General features: G+C 47.2%; 2 protein-coding genes across 2 annotated transcripts; both read right to left on the reverse strand.

The window, feature by feature from the left end:
* Positions 1-13,163: 13,163 nt before the first annotated feature.
* Positions 13,164-14,249, reverse strand: LOC117364220 (deoxyuridine 5'-triphosphate nucleotidohydrolase-like). Its single transcript, XM_033953234.1, has 2 exons — positions 14,151-14,249; positions 13,164-13,975 (listed from the first exon to the last, which is right to left on the reverse strand). The coding sequence occupies exons 1-2, from the start codon at positions 14,247-14,249 to the stop codon at positions 13,262-13,264; spliced, it is 813 nt and encodes a 270-aa protein (XP_033809125.1). The 3' UTR covers positions 13,164-13,261.
* Positions 14,250-15,992: 1,743 nt separating this feature from the next.
* Positions 15,993-19,171, reverse strand: LOC117363993. The gene is made up of 2 exons (XM_033952672.1): positions 17,465-19,171; positions 15,993-17,338 (listed from the first exon to the last, which is right to left on the reverse strand). The coding sequence occupies exon 2, from the start codon at positions 17,336-17,338 to the stop codon at positions 16,214-16,216; it is 1,125 nt and encodes a 374-aa protein (XP_033808563.1). The 5' UTR covers positions 17,465-19,171; the 3' UTR covers positions 15,993-16,213.
* Between the last annotated feature and the right edge of the window lie 3,767 nt (positions 19,172-22,938).

Below are 22,938 nucleotides of genomic sequence, written 5' to 3' on the forward strand. Positions count from 1 at the left end.
GCAAAGGCTGTCCTTCGGGGTGAGATTATATCTTATGCTAGTTTTCAGCGTAAAGCACGCCAGCGAGAGCTGCTTCGGCTGGAGAGACTGGTTTCTTCTCTCCGTCGACGTTAAGGCAGTACCCGGGCACTCCCAGATCGTACTTGATTGTTGGAGGTCCAGTGTTCGCTTAATTCTCTGTTACACCAACACGCTCATCGGTCTATGGAGCATTATAGGTTTCATCTTTATCGTTTTGCGAATAAGAGTAGCAAACTTCTTGCAAGGTTAGTTCGGCAGCAGCGGGGTAGCACGCGTATTGCTTCTCTTCAGACGCGGGACTCTGAGATAGTGCATACTGATAGGGACATTAATAGGGTTTTGCGAGATTTTTTTGAGCATCTATATTCTGCTCCCTCCGACCCTCCGCTAGATGGAGCGGTATATTTAGCTGGTCAGGATCTCCCGACTCTTTCAGCTTCCTCTCAGGCGCAGTTGGAGGCTGAGTTTACAGCTGAGCAGATTGAGCGGGCAATCCAGTCGAGCGCATTGGGTAAGTCTCCTGGCCCGGATGGTCTACGTAGTGAGTTTTATAAGATTTTGCGAGCTGAGGTGGCGCCTTTGTTGGCTTTGGTGTTTAATGAGGCGGTTGGGTTGGGGGTGCTTCCTCACCACTTGAATGTAGCTCAGCTCATCGTTCTGTTGAAACCTGGGAAGGATCCGAATAGACCCGAGTCGTACAGACCGATTTCTTTGTTGAACTTTGAGGCTAAACTTTTCGCTAAAGTTTTGGCTACCCGTCTTGCCTTGGTACTCCCGAGTCTTATTTCCGATCAGCAGGTTGGTTTTGTGAAGGGCCGTGCGGTTGCTAAAAATGTGCGCCGTATTTTGGCGGCTCTGGAACGGACAGCACAGGATCAGGTGCCTTCTTTGATAATCAGCTTTGACGCCGAGAAGGCCTTTGACCAGGTGGATTGGGGCTTTCTGTTTGAGGTCTTGCGAGTGTATGGTCTAGGCCCTTGGTTTATTCAGGCGGTGCGGACTCTTTATGCAGACCCGGTGGCCTGTGTGTGGGCCAATGATATTCTTTCCGATCCTTTCCCAATTTGTAGGGGTACTCGCCAGGGTTGTCCCCTTTCGCCTTTGCTATTTATCTTGACCTTGGATCCTCTTATTCGGGATGTTCAGGGTAACCCAGACATCATGGGAATGGTAGTGGGGGCTCATCATTTTAAACTGGCGGCTTTTGCCGATGACCTTTTGGTCTATTTGACGGATCCTCGGGCCTCCCTTCCTGCCCTCTTGGAGTGTTTTCGCGAGTATGGAGATTTTTCTGGTTTCCGTTTGAATCAGCAGAAGTCGGAGGCTTTGGCGTAGAGAATGACACGGGGAGCGATCCCCGCAGCGAACCGCTGCGTGGCTGCGGTTTGGCTGCAGGTTATGGTGATCTCATTAGCAAATCGCCGCAGACGCGGGGACAAATCCTTTCACCGACCGCAAAAACGGTGAATAGATTTGTCCCCGCAGGCCAATGTCCCCCCTTCTAGGAACTGCTATTTACCTGTGTTTCACCGTGCTCCTCATTTGTCAGATCAACCCTTCCTGCCAATAGAACCCGCCCCCCCCCCGACGATCGCCCTCAGCCCTTCATGCCGACAGAACCAGCCCTCCCCAACGATCGCGGCAGGAGGGTACCCATCCCCTCCTGCCTACCCCAACAGCCCCCCCGACGATTGCAGCAGGAGGATATCCAACCCCTCCTGCCAGCTCCCCAACAGCCCCCCTATGATCACTGGTAGGAGGGTGCCCAACCCCTCCTGCCGGCACCCCCAACGGCCCCCTATATCGCCAATAGGAGGGTGCCCAACCCCTCCTGCCGGACCCTCCCCCAACAAACCCCGCCATCCCGAAACACCACCCTTAGTCTTACTTTCCAAGTTGGACCGGACAGCTCCTCGCTCGTCTGGCCAGCAGGCCTGCCTCCATCCAAATGAGGCGGGCCCGCCCCTCCCCTCCCCTGCCTAACCCACAGGATCCTAGGGCCTGATTGGCCCAAGCACCTAAGGCCCCTCCTATAGCGGGAGTGGCTTTAGGTGCCTAGACCAATCAGGCCCTAGGATCCTGTGGGTTGGGCAGGGTAGGGGCGGGTCCGCCTCATTTGGACGGAGGCAAGCCTGCTGGCCATACGTGTGAGGAGCCGTCCGGTCCAACTTGGAAAGTAAGACTAAGGGGGTTCCGGGGTGGGAGGGTTCGTTGGGGGGGGGGTCCAGCAGGAGGGGTTGGGTACCCTCCTGCCGGCGATCTTAGGGGAGGCCATTGGGAGGACCGGCAGGAGGGGTTGGGTACCCTTCTGCTGCGATTGTCGGGAGGGCCGTTGGGGGGGGGTCTACAGGAGGGGTTGGGTGCCCTCCTGCCGTGATCGCTGGGGGGAGGGGAGACTTGCAGCCGTAGCCGCGGTCACTATGCTAATCACGGCAGGGAGATCTTTGCCGCGATTAGGTACAGCGGCCGCGTCTACTTACCATGTAGGCTAACATTGTAAGCATTTAAAGTACATGTCGTGTTTGTTTTTGCATTGCTAGCCCCAGGGGTGGTGGAAGATTAGTGATTGAAAAACTGTATGAAAAATAACTATTTTAAATTTAGTGATCAAAATGTGTCAGTTTTGAGAATTTATATTAATTAATTTTTTCTCTGCGTGTTTTGTTTTTGTATAGTTATTAACTAATATTTAACTAAGTTTTAAAGTTTTAAAGAATGTTTCCTTTATACATAAATAAAGAAAAGTATATAAAATCGTACCCGTTTGAGGCTTTTATGTATGCAGCGGTGACGGTGACGGGGCGGTGAATGGGGTTGCAGTGGCGGTGATGGGGCGGTGAATGGGGTGGCAGTGGCGGTGACGGGGCGGTGAAGGGAATGGCGGTGACGGGGCGGTGCAGAGGATGGTGAGACGGGGACGGGGCGGTGACGGGGACCAATTTTTTCACCGTGTCATTCTCTACTTTGGCGTTCCCGGACTCTTTGCGGGTGGATTGGGGACCGGATTTTCCTTTGCGTTGGGCGGGTCACTCTTTTAGGTACCTTGGTATTTTGTTGTCCATGGATGTCTCCGCGTTGTACCGTTTGAATGTTGATCGTTTGTTGCAGGAGACTAAGGGGCTCTTGCGTCGCTGGTTGATTAATGGTTCATTAATGGGCCGTGTTCATTTCTTTCGAATGATTATCTTCCCTAAATGGTTATATGTCTTGCAAACGCTTCCTTTGTTTCTTTTGAAAAAGGATCTCCTGAGTCTCCAGAGATTGGTGATCTCATTCTGCTGGGGAGGCAAGAAAGGTAAAATGCATCGTTCTTTTCTTCAAGGGTCCTGGGCAATGGGTGGTTTGGGTCTTCCCTCAGTTCATCTGTATAATTTGGCTTGCTTGCTTCGGCATGTCCGGGATTGGCTTTTTATCAGCTCTCAGTATACTGATCGGGAGTTGGAAGTTGATTATTTCTTTCCGTGGGCTCTGCCTTATCTTTTACATTGGGATGGGAAGGTGCAGTTGGGCCCTGGGGCCCGTAGTTGCTTGGTGGAGCCGCTCCGTCGGGCTTGGAGATGTGTTTCTCGGTTTTGGGGTCATTCGCCTTTCAGTTCTGTTTTGCTGCCCATATTGGGCAATGCGGCCTTTAGTCCTGGACAGGAAAATGTTGTTTTTAAATGTTGGGCGCGGAAAGGGCTCCGTTGTTTGGAGCAGTTTCTACAGACGGATGGCAGCGCTGTTCCCTTTTTGACTCTCCAGGCGTCCTGGTCCTTGGGTACGACGGATCATTTTGCTTATATGCAGCTTTCTCATTATGTAGCCTCTTTGCCCAGGGACTCTTTGACTCAGTCTTTTGCTGTCACTTTGCATGAATTTTTCTTTGATGCTCAGTGGGATTGGCTTTCTATTTCTCAATATCATCATAGATTGGTGGCTTTACAGCCTAGGCGGGATTACCAGCGGCTCTTGACTTTATGGGCACGGGACCTGGGATGTCGTCCGCGGGTGGCGTCCTCGGCTCCTTTGGTGCGACAGATTCCTCGGGTGGTGCAGAGCGCTGAGCTCCAGGAATGTCAATTTCGGGTTCTCCATCGGGGTTATGTCTCCCAGCAACAGGCCTTTTATTTTGGGTGTGCCCCTACAGCTATTTGTCTGAAATGTCGCCAGGTTGCTAACTCTCTGGCACATGGGGTGTGGTTGTGTGCCCCTATTTCTGCCTTTTGGTTGGAGGTCCGGAGTTATTTGGAATCTTTGGTGGGTTATCAGCTCCCCTCGTCGGTGGAAGGGACTATTTTTTTGGCGGATGGTTATTTGGGAGGACTTTCTGCAGGCGACAGTTTGCTTATTCGTAAGGGTTATATTGTGGGGAAGAAATGTATTCTTAATCATTGGCTTCAGGACTCCCCACCCACCATCTGGTATTGGCGCAATAAATTTCATCTTTTAATGGTCTGGGAGTCCATGTCCGCTCGGTTTTCTAGATCTCGGAGCAAGCTTTTTCTGTCCATTTGGGCCTCCTATTTGGATACTTTGCCCCCTATGATAAAAAGCCAGGTGGTCAATCAATTGCGGAAGCCAGTAGTCCCCGTATTGCCAGTGGGTTGAGGGAGGAGTTTTGGGGGTTGGGGGTCTTGGGTTGGGGTGGGTGGGTGGGTTGCTTTTGGGATTGGATCTGGAGGGCTCCAGGCTATCAGAACACAGGCCTGGACTCTCAATGTTGTCTAGGGTCTCTTGTTGGGTGGTTGCCTTTTATTTTGTATTGAAAAAATAATTGCGATTCCTATGTTATGTGTGTATTTTCTGCTCTTGTGAATAAACAGTTTATACAAAAAAAAAAAAGCAATATTTAATTAATAGCAGGGTTTTTGAGACCAGTGAATAATAAGGGAACTCTGTGAGCTATGAAATTATAAGCTTTATGAAGTTTCTGGCATTCTTTTCTGAGATCTCTTTTCCCTTAAAAAGAAATTAAGCAAACTTACTAAAGGTAAATTGATTTTTGTTTGAGCTAATCATTTGGTGTACAGTATACTCAAACCTCGTTTTCCTTGTGTTTAAGACTGAAGATGCATGCCTCAAGCTGCCTCATGGTCTCTATGAAGACATATATCTTGGCCTGTTTTTTTCCATGATGGTGATCACAAGGCACATGATGAAGTGCATGTATGTGAAGGATGGCAGCAGAATCTCCCAGAGGGAATCAAAATACTGCTGGACTTCACACACCCACCATGGCCGGGATGAAGAAAGATGGAAGTGCACCAAGGACAGGGACCTGCGGCTAGAGAGATGGATGTACACCGAGGACATGGACCTGCGGCTGGAGAGACAAGAGAAGACAGCAATCGTTGTGGGAAACTCCATCATCCGACAAGTTGCCAGCCACATAGCAGGAGGAAGAAAGAATCAGCTGGTGACCTGCCTACCAGGAGCCAAGGAGGAGAATATAGTAAGCCGCATCAACAGGATCATCGACAGTGCGGAAGAAGGAGGTAAGGCAGTGGTGATCCACATTGGGACAAACAACGTGAGCAACAGGAATTACAGCAGGGAAACACTGAAAGACCAGTTCTGGATTCTAGAAAGGAAGCTGAAGACCAGAACGCCAAAGGTAGCGTTCTCGGAGATCTTGCCGGTACCCAGGGCTGACGGGAAGAGGCAGACGGAACTGCAAGCAGTCAACGCATGGATGAGGTTCTGGTGTGAGGAAGAAGGATTCCACTTCATGCGCAACTGGACGACGTTCTGGGGGAAGAGCAAGCTATACAGGAAGGATGGACTCCACCTCATCAGAGACAAAACGAGGCTACTTGCAAGCAACATCAAGCAAGAAATTGAGAAGTTTTTAAACAAAAAAGGGGAAAGCCGACAGTCAACCAAGAGTCGATGGTTTGGGAAATGGTATATCCAGAGGATACCATGCAAGAAGATTGCAGGGAAGACTCACCGGATCATAGGCAAGATAGAAATCCTGATGGATCAAAAGGGAGGGAAGCGAGGGAGACAGAACATAAGAACATAAGAACATAAGCAGTGCCTCCGCCGGGTCAGACCATAGGTCCATCCTGCCCGGCAGTCCGCCCCCGCGGCGGCCCAGACTGGTCACGACCTGTCTGTATCACCAGAAGAGGCTCCCTTGCCACCTTGGTTTCTCATTTAAGTCCTGTCTTCCTATCGAAGTCCTAACCTTCCGGTCTTGCACATGCACGACCTGGTTTGGTTTCTATACTCATTACTTGGTTAGTTTTTTATACTTGTGTTATCCCAGCTCCTCCCTCAGTATCCCGCGATCCCTTTATCTCTCAGGAATCCGTCCAATCCCTGTTTGAATCCCTGTACCTTACTCTGCCTGATCACTTCCTCCGGTAGCGCATTCCAAGTGTCCACGACCCTTTGGGTGAAAAAAAACTTCCTTGCATTTGTTTTGAACCTATCTCCCTTCAGTTTCTCCGAATGCCCCCTCGTATTCGCTGTCCCTTTCAGTCTGAAGAATCTGTCCCTATCCACCCTCTCTATGCCCCTCATGATCTTGAAGGTCTCTATCATATCTCCCCTGAGCCTCCTCTTCTCCAGAGAGAAGAGCCCCAGCCTATCCAACCTCTCGGCGTACGGGCAGTGTTCCAGCCCTTTTACCATTTTCGCTGCTCTCCTTTGTACTCTCTCAAGTACCGCCATGTCCTTCTTGAGGTGCGGCGACCAATACTGAACGCAGTATTCCAGATGTGGACGCACCATCGCTCGATACAATGGCATGATGACTTCCCGTGTTCTGGTTGTTATGCCCTTCTTTATGATGCCCAGCATCCTGTTGCCTTTTTTCGAGGCTGCTGCGCACTGTGCAGATGGCTTCAGTGATGCATCCACCAGCACACCCAAGTCTCTCTCAAGTCTACTGTCTCCCAACAATACCCCCCCCCCCCAATTTGTAGTTGAACAACGGGTTCTTTTTCCCTATATGCATGACCTTGCATTTGTCTACGTTAAAGCGCATTTGCCATTTGTTTGCCCAGTCTTCCAGCTTGTCAAGGTCCCTTTGTAGGTCCTCACACTCCTCCCTGGTCTTAACTCTGCCGCACAGTTTGGTATCGTCTGCAAATTTTATAACCTCGCACTTTGCCTCCTTTTCCAGGTCATTGATAAATATGTTAAAGAGTAACGGCCCCAGCACCGACCTCTGTGGCACACCGCTTGTGACTCTCCTCCAGTCAGAATATTGACCCTTTACTCCGACCCTCTGTAGTCTACCCGACAACCAGTGCTTGATCCATCTGTGCACATCCCCTCCCACCCCGTGGTTCCACAGCTTCTTAAGCAGCCTTTCATGTGGCACCTTGTCGAAAGCCTTTTGAAAATCGAGGTAAATGATGTCTATGGGTTCCCCATTGTCCACCCGACTGCTTATTCCCTCAAAGAAGTACAGAAGGTTCGTTAGGCACGACCTTCCCTTACAGAATCCGTGCTGGCTTGTTCTCAGTAGGCCATTCCTCTCGATGTGCTCGCAAATGCCGTCCTTGATCATAGCTTCTACCATCTTCCCTATAATTGAAGTCAGGCTCACCGGCCTGTAGTTCCCGGGGTCACCCCTCGATCCCTTCTTGAAGATAGGTGTGACATTCGCCAATTTCCAGTCCTCTGGTACCTCACCAGTTTTCAAGGATAGGTTGCAAACATGCTGGATTGTGCCCGCTATTTCTTGTCTTAGTTCTTTCAGAACCCTTGGGTGGATCCCATCCAGGCCCGGTGATTTGCCGCATTTCAGCCTGTCTATCTGTTTGAGGATATCCTCCTTACTTACCTCTATGTGTTCCAATTTTTCAGCCTGTTCCCCACTCATGAGCTCCTCTGAGTCCGGTATATTAGATGTGTCTTCGCTCGTGAAAACCGACGAGAAGAACGTGTTCAACCTCTCAGCTACCTCTTTATCCTCCTTAATCACTCCCTTCCTATCCCCATCGTCCAACGGCCCCACCTCCTCTCTCGCTGGTCGCTTCCCCTTAACGTAACTGAAGAATGCCTTGAAGTTTTTCGCCTCCCTGGCCAGCCCCTCTTCGTATTTCCCCTTTGCTTTTCTAACCTCCCGGTGGCATTCCTTTTGGCATTTCCTGTGCGCCTGGTGATTTTCCTCCGTTGGGTCCTTTTTCCATCTCTGGAAGGATACTTTTTTGTCCTTTATCGCCCTCTTTACTTCTGTTGACATCCAAACCGGGTCCTTTGATCGCTTGTTCTTGCGAAGGAAGAAGAAGGAAGAAGGAAGTGCAAGAAAGTAACAGGCCACAAACTTAAATGTATGTACACAAACGCAAGGAGCCTAAGGAATAAAATGGGGAAATTGGAAGCTATGGCACAAAAAGATAACTTAGACTTCATCGGCATCATGGAAACATGGTGGAACGAGGACGTCTGTGCTACCAGGATACAAGCTAGACTGAAGTGATAGAGTTAGACAAAAAGGTGGGGATATTGCCCTATACATAAAAGAGGGAATTGAGTCTACCAGAGAGAACACGCAATAAGTTAGAGCCTCTATGGGCCAAAATACCAGGAACAAATGGGATGGATACGAAGATTGGCATCTACTATTGACCTCCAGGGCAGTCCAAAGAGACTGATAAAGAAATGACAGACGAGATTAAACATGAATGCAAAGGAGGCAACGCAGTTATCATGGGCGACTTCAATTATCCAGGGATAGATTGGAACCTAGGCAACTCCAGCTGCAGTAGGGAGACCAGGTTCCTGGATGCTGTAGGCTATTGCTTCCTGGAACAACTTGTCATGGCAAATAAGAGAGGAAATGCAATTCTGGACTTAATTCTAAATGGACTACGAGACCTGAAAAGAGGAGACTGAGAGGGGACATGATCGAAACATTCAAGATATTGAAGGGAACTGACTTAGTAGAGAAAGAGATTGTTCACCCTTTCTGAGGTGAAGAGAACCAGAGAGCACTCACTAAAGTTAAAAGGGAATAGATTCCGTACAAACGTAAGGAAGTTCTTCTTCACCGAGAGAGTGGTAAAAATCTGGAACGCTCTACCAGAGGCTGTTATAGGAGAAAGCACCCTTCTGGGATTCAAGAAAAGGTTGGATAAATTCCTGCTGGAACAGAACATACGCGGGTAATGCTAGACTCAAATAGGGCACTGGTCTTTGACCTAAGGGCCGCCACGTGAGCGGACTGCTGGGCACAATGGACCATGTCTGACCCAGCAGTGACAAATCTTATGTTCTTATGTCATCACCATGGGCTTCTGGATGGGGGGATATGGTCTCCAGTGGGGGCACTGATTGCAAGGACAAGCCTGGATCAGCATACCTGATCTTCCAGCTGATGTCTTCCCAGATCCCCTGCTAGCCCTCATGTTGTGGGAATCAGCACCAGGGCCGGGACTAAACACAGGCCTTCCTCATCCTCCCTGCCCTTTTTGATCACTGGCACTTTCTTCTTATCCTGGGGTTTGCCATTATCAAAAAGGTGCTGCTGCATTCCAGCTTTCATGGGGTCTTCCTCCTCCATTTCCTCTTCTTCCTCCAGATCCATCTGTGCTATGGGAGGAAGCAACTCTGATTAATCTTAAATAGGATGCATGGCAAAATAAGCATGTGGGATGGATGTAGCCCTGGTTTTCGGCCTTAGCCTTCCATGTTCTTGTGCTTCATCCCTGTCCTTTCCACCACTCTCTGAGGTCAGCCCTGTGTCTTCCTGGTACCTGCAGTACAGCCCTGTCTGTCAGTCAGAGGTGCCTAGATATACCAGCATAGCTTGATGAGGCCTACCTAGATAATCTTTGATTGGGAGTGTGACGTGTTTGGTTTCTTTGAGGTCATGAAACATCAACAGCCACATCAGTACTGTGGGCCCTTAGAGTCCCCAGACTATTGGCCAATTTCATATTGGGGGAGGGGTATCCTTGTACTTCTGTTGCTATGTGTTTCTTAATGCTGGAGAAAGTGTGCCCCACATAGGCCTCATGTGAGCTATGGTTCACTTCTTCACTTCCCACCAAAACACTTGCCTTTTCACATGTGCAAACCTTGTTTGATACATACCATGGTCATTAACAACATATCACTACCAATTAAATTTTAAAGAGCAGATATGCTGACTTGGGATCATGTGCCTGGCACATGGGGGATACTGTCACCTATATGTAAGTGTCTGGACAGTGACTGAGAATAGCATAATCCCCTATGTAGCTGGTTCTCCCAAATGTGGCTATGCACATGACATGATCTTGTAGTTCTGTTGATTGTGACTATGAGTATAGGCAAGGGGAGGTAGATGACAGTGTTGCTTGCCAGTGATTTTATGACATTTTGGTCTCTGAGGGGAGGGGGGTAGGGATATGTCAATTTTACTACACATTTACAGCTCTGGCATTCTAAAATATGTATTGCATACAACTTCTTTATATGATGTACTTAGATCAAATAGAATATTCTCCAAAATAGCATATCTAAGAAATCTGAACAAACTATTCAAGCGCTTAGCACTAATAATTTCAATTTTTCAAATTTATCTGCTTGTTCATCCTTTAAGAAATAATCTTCAAAAAATAGATAAAGGTTCTACCAAAAAACCTCTCCAAGGTAAGATAAAGTGACCTGGTAGAGATTGCAGACTTTTATATAATTTAGGCAATAAGGGGTTCATTTTCAAAAGAGAAAACTGTCCAAAAAGCAGCATAAGGGGGCAGATGGACATTTTTCTTGCCAAACCCTTCCAATTCATTATTTTTGAAAACTATTTTCTAGGTGGATATCTAGGCTGCTGATCAGTACTTCTTCTAAATCTCAAGGAGGCGTGATAGGGGCGGGACTAGAGCAGGTTTATGACTTGGGTGTTTTTCTGCCATAATCAAACATTTAAGAATACGCCTAGGGTACAATTTGGACTTTTGTGGCTAGACCTGTTTTAATAATGAACAAGTGCCAAAAAGGTGCCCAAACTGACCAGATGACCACAGAAGGGATGTAAATGACCCCCAGTGGTCATTGACCCCCTCCTGCCCCTAAAAGATGTGAATGAAACAGTACATACCTGCCTTTATGATAACTTCAGATGTTATGGCCAGTCCTAGTGGAGCAGCAAGCAGGTTTCTGGAGTAGCCAAGTAGGTGGTATGATCAACCATAGAGACAGGGACTCAAGCTCATACTCCACTCTAACTACTACACTTATGGTGACCTATGTGAACCCTCCCCACTCCACCCAAATCCCACTGTACCTATATATAGGTAACACCTATGGGCATTAGGACTAGATTCTGTAAAGGACTTCCACCTTTAGGCATGGTTTAGACATCCAGCTGAACGCGATTCTATAAAGCAAAGACACACTATAGAGAATCACGCTCAGTGAGTCTGATGTATCTTATGTTCTTATGCTTTTATCTAAAAAGTTAGGTGTCTTTTACAGAATTGCATTTTAGGCATCACATAGACATCTACACAACATCTATAACTTTATCATGTCTTATTGTTCAGACGTCATTAGAATGGTGATTTTATGCTGTTTTTCATTAAAATTGTACACACTGAAATTTATTTATTTTTTAATCCTTTTTTACAAATCTCTTCTGAGATAGGAAGGAATGGAGGATTTGAACCAGCAACATCAGGATGCTAAGGTTGTAGCTCTAACCACTGCACCACATACCCAGCTGTTAAATCACATGTGAATTGTAAAACTAGGTCTTTTGGGCTCTATTTAGGTGCAACTTAGATGAACATGACTTAGGCGTCCCTTAGGCGTGCTTGAGGCATCCTCTTATAGCTGAACGGGGCTTTTATTTTTGGTCTAAAGAGAACTCTAGATTAATTTTAAACTCAAAATATGTTTAATAATGCATAACTCAAGCAAAGCACATGAAATATATATATTGTGGCGGGGCCAGGAGTAAGCCTAGCGCTGGCAACCCGGCTCCTGCCCCAGGCGTAGGACGGAGCGCTCCCAGGAGGACTCCCACTGGATAATCAGTAGAATAATTAGTAGACTGATTTTTGGGTAAAGTTCAGCTTTTATCTTTATTACCTCCAGTTCACAGCACTGGGGTTCCAGTAGTCCCTCTGGTTGAGTGGACTTAAAACAAATCATACATTCACAAGGCTTCTTCCTTATAATACAGTCCAGCCTGCTGCTCAGGCAAAAAGCCAAAAATAAACCAAAACGTTTTCTCTTTAGTTTTACTGCTTTTGTCTGCAGATACTTCAGGAAGCTTTTCTACCTGACCCACCTGAAGTCCAATGCCCCACACTACCCTTATGCTCCTGGGTAGGGGCTAGGGAACTTTATATAACCCAACCTTTTATGGCTGGTGTAAGTCCCCTCCCAAAAGTTCCCTGCTTCAGGGTTACGTGATGTCAGGTCTCTGAGTTCCGTTCAAGCTTCTCGGGAAAGTTAATTATGGTTCTCACCTCCTTCCCTTTATCTATTCTACAAGGTCTCTCTCTCAGACTCTAATTGATTCATTCACACAGGCTTACAGTTCTGCCTAAGGGAGAAAGAACGCTACACAAAATACATTCACTTTTATTCCCCTCCCCCATTCATACCTTATTGACTGTGATTCAACAGGAGATCCCAGGCTGCTAGATTGCACTCCATTTCACTGCTTCCAGATAGCTCTCCCTCTAATTCCATTAGGGACTCCTCGCTTTCTGAGACTGGGTAAGAACTCCCTTCAGGGGCAGCTAACGGCCAGCCCTGCCCTGCAAACCTTTCTCCTCCCTTGAACTTCTGCTTAGGAGCCAGAAGCCTGTTAGCTCGGGAGGGTTGTAAGACAGCCTGTGCTTTAGCTCTGGTCTGGGACAGAGAACTCCTAGCAGGCTCCTTCCTGCTCAGCACGGCACTTCTGGTTCTAGCAGTTCCTGAATTCCCTCCTGAATTCTCCCCTGTCTTCTCCCCTCTATTCTCTCGAGTGTTCCCAGCTGTGCTGATTTTATGCTGCAGGCTTGTTCCCACTCTCTCTCTGGGTTCGTCCTGCCTGTCAGCCCCACCCCTCTCATTAACCATGCCTGTGCTGGTTTTCTTTACTAGAGGTTTTGTTGGAGAACTGCCCAAGGTGTTATAAAAGGGATTATAGTGCCCTAAACCCGATGTTGTGGTTTCTGCCCTTCTCTCTCTGCCTTGCCCTGCCTGTTGGCTCCTGGTGATAGGAACAGGGTTACTGGACAGCTTCCTGGGCTTAGGAATAGGGGCAGCCCTTTGCAAGGCAGGGTTTAAAACCGGGTTTAAACTGCTGACAGGCACTTCCCTGTCACATACCCCCCCCCCTCAAAACACTATCAGTCCTTTTATCCTTGGGCAGGGGTTCTACCCCTTCCTCCAGACGTGACAGAATGTCCATGTTCTGCTTTCCCCAGGTTTGAGCTTCATCCACCCCCGTGGAACCCCAACCCTGGTTTCCTCGATCTGTTTCCTCTAACCTCTCTTCCTCCTGCAGATCTGGAAGGAAAACCTTCTCACAAATTAATTGGGCTATTCGGTCTCCTTCCCTTATCCTATAATCTTCTTCCCCTAAATTGAAGAGGAGGATTTTTAGGGGCCCCCTATAGTCGGGGTCCACTACCCCTGCTCCTACACATAGCCCATGCCTAAGTGCCAATCCGGATCGAGGTGCTATTCTCCCGTAGCAACCCGGGGGTAAAGATACTTGTAAATCTGTGTTTATGACCTCCCGGCCTCCCTTGGGTATTATTCTTTCTTGGGCACTACTTAAATCAAAACCTGCGGCTTGGCTTGTAGCCTTATAGGGAGATCTCGCCCTATTAGATAGCCGCACAAATTTCAATCTTACCTCGCAGCTCCCCTTCTCAACAAGCCCCAGATCTACCACTCTTTCCCTCTCCTCCTGGTCCCGGATTCCATCTGACTGTTCTCTTGGAACGGGTCTGGAATGACAGGGCTTACATTCGTGGTACCAGATTTTAACTTCTTGGGGTAAAGAATGCCAATAAAACTGAGCCTTCGCCTAGCTCAGGGTTTGGGCCTCTGAAAGATGACTCGTCTTGGGGTCCAGATGGGCGACCCAAAACATCCTCCTCCTAAAGGATTGGGGCACTACCAGATGTCTATGTTGCCTCCCCATTTCCTTATCCCAGGTCATGTAATATAATAGGCCTCCTTCTATCTGGAACTGTCTGTACCTTCTCCCCGGCTGCCTCATTTGCGCCCATATGTACCGTAAGGACCGATCGGTTCTTTGTTCTTGTCTTAGGGTCGGAAACTTCCGCATCACCTCCCATGGTTGCCAAGGCCTCCAAGACAGATCTCCCCCTGACCTTAATTCTTGGGAATATGTGACTTTGTCAGCCCTCCTTTCTGCCCGGGTTTTCTTAGTTTTCCATGAGGGGGATCCCATAAGCGCATCCTCCCAAGGAAAGATTTCCCCCAGTTCTTCGTCTCGGGGCTCCCTCTGTCCTTGTAGTGTCCACCCCTCATTATACCTCGACCGGGACATCTCTTCCCGCTTCCTCATACATTCCTGGAAACCTGACCATTCCCTCCCTAATATAAGATTATAGGGAGGTGTGGGCATTACTACTACCTCTAGGGGCTGCTTTTTCCCCCCATATTCCAACCACACTCTTCGGAGTTCATAAGGGATGGTCGTGCCGTGCATACATTGAATTCTAGATATGCCTCTAGGTCTATCTACCTGCCCCCCCTTCTTATTCCATATAATAATAATAATAATAATAATAACTTTATTCTTATATACCGCCAACAATCTTGCGACTTCTAGGCGGTTTACAATAAAGAGAAACTGTACAGACAGCTACTTACAGAGTATGGCAATGTTCATCTGGTAGTAACAGCATTAACAATAATAACAACAGGTTGTATACTGCAGGACCATGAAGTACCATGCGGTTTACAATGAATTAGAAAAATTCCATAAATTGAATAGAGCATTCATTGTTAGTGATTAGGGGTTAGCAGTTTACAAGATCAGATTTGGGTGGGATTGTGAAGGGGGCTATTGTTCTTCAAGTTTCCAAGTTTATTAGTTTTTAATATCCCGACCATCAAACAATTGTCTGGCCGGTTAACAATAAAATTAATAAAGAGTTTAAATGTAGTAGAATGTGCATGAAGAAGTCTAAAAGTAAACGTAAATGACAAAGACTTGACATACTGGAGCGTGAGGGCAATAGGGGAGGAAAGGGAAAAAGTTACATTGTATAGAAGAAATGGGAAAAGTGGGGGGGGGATTGAACGAAGGGAAGGGGAGGCGTGTAGATGATGAATGCTAGCCTGGTGATAGAAAGAAAAAAGAGAGAGAGAGAGAGAAAAAAAAAAAAAGAATTTAGGTTTGATTAAAAGCGTCTCGAAATAAGAAAGTCTTTAAATTTATCTTGAATTTGGCTAATTGTTGTTCGTCGCGTAGGTATTGTGGAAGTGAGTTCCATAATGTAGGGGCGGTTATAGCGAAATTTGTTTTGCGAGTATAATAGAAGTCTTTTAGGGATGGAATATAGAGAAGTTTGTGGTCTGATGATCTTGTTCGTTACCTAGGTATTTCGAGAACAGGAATGTTTTTAGGTGTTTCCTAAATTCTCCATAATTGTTTGTGAGTGTGATTAGTTTTTCTAAGTCTTTGCCCCATAAGGCTGCTTGATACGATAGAAGTTGTTGATGGTATCTCTTATATTTGCATCCTCTAGCCAGTGGGGAGACGAATTTCAGGTGTGCACTTCTTTCATGTCTGTTGTTTGGGAATGAGAAGAGGGCTGTTATGTATTTAGGGGCTAGACCAGATAATACCTTGAAGCATAGACATCCCAGCTTGAACTTCGTACGTGCCTCCATTGGCAGCCAGTGCAGGAGTCGGTAGGAAGGGGTTATGTGATCGGACTTCTTCAGCCCGAAAATCAGCCTGACTGCTGCATTTTGTATCAGTTGTAGTCTCTGCATTTGCTTTCGGGAGATTGCCAGATAGGTAATGTTGCAATAATCAAGGTGGCTTAGTATTAGGGACTGTACCAGGATTCTGAATGCTGATGCGTCGAAGTATGCTCTAATGGATCTGAGTTTCCATAGAGTAAAAAACCCTTTTTTGACTAGGGAGTCCACATGGTCTTTCATGGTTAGACCTTGGTCCAGTGTTACCCCCAGAACTTTCATTGTTGGTTGAATGGGGTAGTTAAGATTGTTTATGCATAGTGATTTTGTCGTGATATGTGTGTGTGGCGAGGCTATAAAGAATTTAGTTTTGTCTGAGTTGAGCTTCAGTTTGAATTCTGAGGTCCATTGTACCATCAGGTTTAGCGCTTCTGTTGCTGTGGGCCCTCCACAAGGCCCGAGAGACGCTCGACTGATTCGCCCCAGAGTCTAATAGAGCAGTAGCCGGAACTCCCCCTACCCTGACTGGCAGAAAGTATTCCCTCCCTTCCCTAGGGCCTGGGGATTCCTTCCTACTAGCCAGGTTCAGCTTCCCTTTACACTGTGTGCTCCGGTGACCCATTTTCCCACAGGAGAAACAGCGAAAGGTTCGATCCCTGGAGGTACTTTGATTATACCTACTCGGGGTGGTGTGACTAGACCCCCGTACTCGTGAGGTTTCCTCCCAGGGTGTTCGCCTAGACCCTTGGTTTCTAGAGGGGTCCTGAGCCTCCAGGAAGGCTTCAGCAATAGCAACAGTTTGACCCAGGGTTGGAGCTCCCTGCCTGGCTAACCAGTCTCGTAAAGAGCCTGGAACTGCTTCCATAAATTGTTCTCTCACCAGCTCTGCTATCACGGCTGGGAGACTTTGAAGAAAAGGGGTTAACCATCTCTCACAGAGACGTTTAAGCCTCTGCGCTAGGGCCTTAGGTCTCTCTCCCGGCTCCATTTTTAAGGCCCGGAACTGCATTCTGTACTGTTCTGGGGTATGTCCAAGATACTCTAATAGGACTTCTTTTAAGCACTTATAGTCCGAGGCTTGCTCAGTATTTAAAGTTCGGTAAGCCTCTAGCGCTCGTCCCGCTAAGCAGGGAATAAGTTTTATCGCCCACTGGTCCTGAGGCCAGTGAGATGCCCCAGCCACCCGCTCAAAAGCTAATAAAAAATCTTCAATATCGTCCTCCGGTGCTAGCTTATTCAGTCTAATAGGCTCCCCAAAGGAAGCTCCTACCGGGGCACTGGTGTTTGGTTCAGTCATTTGCCGTTGTGCCAGCTTATGCATAGCCTGCACTTGTTCCCCAAGCATGTGAAGTAGCTCGGCATGGCGGGTTTGTTGGGCGCTCTGATCGGCTTTCCACAAGTCCATCTGTGTCCGTACCGACTCTCGCATCGCCTCTGCAAGCTGTCGCCGCTCGACCTCCCACGCTGTTGTAGGCTTGACCGACTCCATCTGGAAGGAAAGGGAAACGAGAACACAAACCAAGTGTGGCTCTTTAAGCACCTTTCCCCTTTCCCTTCCTGGAAACAGGAAACCTTTTACTTAGAATCCCTCACCAGCACCCTAAGGTACCCTTACCTCAGGCACTGATGAGTCTGCGCCTTTGGGTTTTTTCCTCCTCAGGATTCAATCTCCGTCTCCGCATACACTGCTCCTCCAGTCGCCTCTCCACCAGGATGCAGCTTGGCTCACTCCGGTCTCTGTCCGCCGACCAGGATCTCCGGCCTAGTAGACACGCACTCCTGCAACACCTCTGTGGGACTCCACCAATACTCCAACCAAAATGAGACTTTATCACTCACTGTCCAAACTCAAAAAAAAAATTGTAATCCACAGGAAATTTAAAGTTACTGTTTTCAGTCTTCCAGTACTTGTGCAGCACTCACAACCTGTACCAAGCAGTATTGCAATTCCTCCCAGTTAGGCAATAGTCCTTGCAATATCAATAAGCAATGTGCTTTCCACAGCCATAGTCAGTTCTTTAAACAAAAATTTTGAAAAAGCAAGCAAAAAAAAATTCCACCGTTCCAGCAGTAGCCTGTGAGTGGCGCTACATCCCACCACTGCCACCATAATTCGCTCTGTGGCGGGGCCAGGAGTAAGCCTAGCGCTGGCAACCTGGCTCCCGCCCCAGGCGTAGGACGGAGCACTCCCAGGAGGACTCCCACTGGATAATCAGTAGAATAATTAGTAGACTGCTTTTTGGGTAAAGTTCAGCTTTTATCTTTATTACCCCCAGTTCACAACACTGGGGTTCCAGTAGTCCCTCTGGTTGAGTGGACTTAAAACAAATCATACATTCACAAGGCTTCTTCCTTATAATACAGTCCAGCCTGCTGCTCAGGCAAAAAGCCAAAAATAAACCAAAACGTTTTCTCTTTAGTTTTACTGCTTTTGTCTGCAGATACTTCAGGAAGCTTTTCTACCTGACCCACCTGAAGTCCAATGCCCCACACTACCCTTATGCTCCTGGGTAGGGGCTAGGGAACTTTATATAACCCAACCTTTTATGGCTGGTGTAAGTCCCCTCCCAAAAGTTCCCTGCTTCAGGGTTACGTGATGTCAGGTCTCTGAGTTCCGTTCAAGCTTCTCGGGAAAGTTAATTATGGTTCTCACCTCCTTCCCTTTATCTACAAGGTCTCTCTCTCAGGCTCTAATTGATTCATTCACACAGGCTTACAGTTCTGCCTAAGGGAGAAAGAACGCTACACAAAATACATTCACTTTCATTCCCCTCCCCCATTCATACCTTATTGACTGTGATTCAACAGGAGATCCTAGGCTGCTAGATTGCACTCCATTTCACTGCTTCCAGATAGCTCTCCCTCTAATTCCATTAGGGACTCCTCGCTTTCTGAGACCGGGTAAGAACTCCCTTCAGGGGCAGCTAACGGCCAGCCCTGCCCTGGAAACCTTTCTCCTCCCTTGAACTTCTGCTTAGGAGCCAGAAGTCTGTTAGCTCGGGAGGGTTGTAAGACAGCCTGTGCTTTAGCTCTGGTCTGGGACAGAGAACTCCTAGCAGGCTCCTTCCTGCTCAGCACGGCACTTCTGGTTCTAGCAGTTCCTGAATTCCCTCCTGAATTCTCCCCTGTCTTCTCCTCTCTATTCTCTCGAGTGTTCCCAGCTGTGCTGATTTTATGCTGCAGGCTTGTTCCCACTTTCCCTCTGGGTTCATCCTGCCTGTCAGCCCCACCCCTCTCATTAACCATGCCTGTGCTAGAGAGCTGCATGGGAACGGGGATGACGGGAATCCCGCAGGACCCGCGGGAATCCCGCGGGTCCCCCCTTTGGGTCACGGGGATCCCATGGGGACGCCCCCTAGGGTCGCGGGGATCCCGTGGGGACGCCTCCGAGGGTCGCGGGGTTCCTGCGGGGTTGGATCGCAGTGCATTCGAGCCGCAAGGGTAGTCTCCTCCTCCTTACCTGCACTGTCGCAGCACACAGCCGAATGGAAGTCTTCCCGATGTCAGCGCTGACGTCGGAGGGAGGGCTTAAGCAAAGCCCTCCCTTCCTCCGACGTCAGCGCTGACATCAGGAAGACTTCCGGTCGGCTGTGTGCGGCAGGGCAGGTAGGAAGAAGGCAATGGCGAACGAAAGAGGGGGGAGGGAGCGGTCCGCCCCGAAGAATGTGCACAGCTGGTCAGGTCCCCCGATCGACCGACAACAGGCCCGGCCGACAAACCTCCCTGCCCTGTAGCCGCAAATCTAAATTACCTTTTACAGCAGCTTCAATACTCCAGCTGCTGTAAGAAGGTAATTTAGATTCGTGGCTACAGGACAGGGAGATTTGTCCGACCGGGCCTGTTCTGTTGTCGGTCGGGTGCGGAAACGCCACAAAGGTAAGGGGCAGGGAGGGAGGAAAGGTGGAGTGGAGAAGAAAAGACGCTTAAGGGGGGAGAAGGCCGCTGAAAGCACTGGGGAAGACAAAGGGGTGGAGAAGGACGCTGAAAGGACATGGGGTAAACGGGAGGGGGGGGGGGAAGGATGCTGAAAGCACATGTAGAAGACAGAGGGGGGTGAAGGACCCTGAAAGCACTGGGGAAGACAAAGGGGTGGAGAATGCCACTGAAAGGACATGGGGAAAACAGGGGTGGAGAAGGCCACTGAAAGGAAATGGGGAAAACAGGGGGGGAGAAGGCCGCTGAAAGGACATGGGGAAGACAGAGGGGGGAGAAGGCCGCTGAAAGGACATGGGGAAGACAGAGGGGGGAGAAGGACGCTGAAAGGACATGTGGAAGGCAGAGGGGGGAGAAGGATGCTGCCTGACAGGACATGGGGAAGATGGTGGGGGAGAAGGACACTGGAAGGAAATGGGGAAGAGGGAATGGGGAGAAGACCCTGGCAGGGAAGAAGACAGAGGTGCCAGACTATGGGGGGAGTGGAGGGAAAAAGATGGGTGCCAGACCAATTTGGGAGGGGGGAGAAAGGGAGAGGCACAGTAACAGAGCAAATGGAAGACACAGAGAGAAGAGAGGCAGTGGATGGAAGGAATTGAATGAGAATATGAAGAAAGCAGAAACCAGGCAACAAAGGTAGGAAAAAAATTCTTCTTTTTTTTTTGCTTAAGGATAAAGTAGTATATTAGTTGTGTTGATAAAAATTTATAAACATTAGAGGCTCTGGTAGAAACCCGTTTATAAAGTATGTATTCTTCCCAATTAATATTTCCAAATTAATAAAGTCTTTTTGCTTATTTTTAAATGGGTTTCTACCAGAGCCTTTAATTCAGTAGCATAATTAAATGAAATAACTATTTCTGTAGTTTATAGGGACGGGCGGGGACGTAGGGATTCCTCGCGGGGACGTAGGGGATTCCTCGCGGGGACGGGCGGGGACGGAGGGATTCCTCGCGGGGACGGGTGGGGACGGAGGGATTCCTCGAGGGGACGGGTGGGGACGGGTGGGAGTCCTCACGGGGACGGGTGGGGATGGGTGGGACTTTGGCGGGGACGGGTGGGATTTCTGTCCCCGCGCAACTCTCTAGCCTGTGCTGGTTTTCTTTACTAGAGGTTTTGTTGGAGAACTGCCCAAGGTGTTATAAAAGGGATTATAGTGCCCTAAACCCGATGTTGTGGTTTCTGCCCTTCTCTCTCTGCCTTGCCCTGCCTGTTGGCTCCTGGTGATAGGAACAGGGTTACTGGACAGCTTCCTGGGCTTAGGAATAGGGGCAGCCCTTTGCAAGGCAGGGTTTAAAACCAGGTTTAAACTGCTGACAGGCGCTTCCCTGTCACAATATATATATATACATACACTAAATCTTCTATTTGGGGAGTAAAGGGGTAAAGAGGACTCCAAGTTGATTGTAAGCTCACAAGATCTTTAATAATGTATAACTCAAGGAAAGCATTTGGGAAAATATACAGATTGCATGCTAAACCTCATTTCCAACAGGTTAAGGACATTAAAAGAAATACACTACTCACACAATGACTGTAGTTCAGAGCAAGTGGATGTGACTAATGCACAATCTTGACATCATTGTGATATCATCAATGTGCACCTAGATGACGGAATGCCTCTAAAAAAATAGGTCATCAATATATATCCAGAGCTTCAAGACCAAAACCTTTTTTATCCTCTTCAATACTATCAGTTATCGCCAAATAACCTTCTGTAGATTTTAGAAAAATCTTATTGATTCCAACTCACAATCATTGATTTCAGCTACACCTGAATACAGTATTTCATTCTAGTTCGGGCTTAATGTAGCTTTCCTCCACCATCCTCATTTTTATAATTTATATACTTTTAAATTTCATTTTAGTTTTAAATAGTATCAAAACTGTGACTTATCTTTCACTTTAAAAAAAGCTGAAATGGGGCTCTGACATGAATCCATGTTTCGCTGGCAAGCTTTTTCAAGGAGCAATCCCATTAAGGAAGACCCGCTGCCAGCCTTGTATCACCAATCCTGGAATGTCCATTATAGGATACCATTCAGTGCTGATTTCTTTCAGTGTCAAATTTTGAGCATCATTTACTGAATCTAGGGAAAAAAGTCTAGAGAGATTCATATTTTCAGCAAAAAAAAATCTGACAAAGTAAAGAAGAATGCATTTAATATATTTCATTTCAGTGTAGACAATTAAACAGTGCAAATGTGATGTATGCTACTATATTTGATCACCAATTTGATATGAAGTGGTGCATTTATATGCGCTATTGCTACAAAGCAGTTTAAAAATGTTTTCCCTGCACATAGTACAATGTAAGCTAAAATGTCTATAATTATTTTGTCGCTTTTTATGTTAGTTGGAGAATACATTCTGAACAATCTGAAAAGACACAGGAACGTGTAAATTATGGTACTTGCAAGAAACACGTTAATATAAACTATATAGTGAGGCAGTTTAAACAGATGCTAGTACAGTAAAATTATTGCATTGCAAATACTGAACAATACTTAGCTCTGGGTAGGCATATAAATCAAGTATGTACATTAAAGCACTGTAATTTCAACTACTATAGCATTACTAAACTACAGTATTTGCCTAGCATTTTGGTTTCCCTGAAGTGTTTTTAAATCATTGGACTACTAGGCAAATAGATTTTGCTGTGTATTGCTAGACAGCATTTAACTCAAGACAATGCAAAAAGTCAGAAGCTATGTTTCTCATGGAAACAAATGTTGACACAGTAAATGGACATAGAAATGTCTCCAGCTGTGAAGGACAATTTTGCATAGTATGTATAAGGTTGGTATTGACACGTCCAAGTCAGCATGTGCATAATTCCTCATGTATTTTGCAAAAGGCTCACTGAATGCAAAGCTTTTTGTAAAATATGTACAAGGGTGCCAAGAAATGCATGTAACTACTGAGCTGTCTATTCCATTCCATTCCATTCAGTGTATTACACCCTGCAATTACCCCAAATAGCAATCTATGTGGTTTATGAAAAAGATAAAACTAAGCATACAGTACACTTTTTACACTTATAATCATCACGATTTAACTAATACACATTTGAAAATAAAAGATTTCAGAATTGTACAAAAAATGAAATAATTAGAGATTATCCTAATTTTGACAGGTAATTAATTCAAGCATTTA

This window comes from Geotrypetes seraphini, chromosome 7 (assembly GCF_902459505.1).
Source record: "Geotrypetes seraphini chromosome 7, aGeoSer1.1, whole genome shotgun sequence".
Taxonomy (NCBI): domain Eukaryota; kingdom Metazoa; phylum Chordata; class Amphibia; order Gymnophiona; family Dermophiidae; genus Geotrypetes; species Geotrypetes seraphini.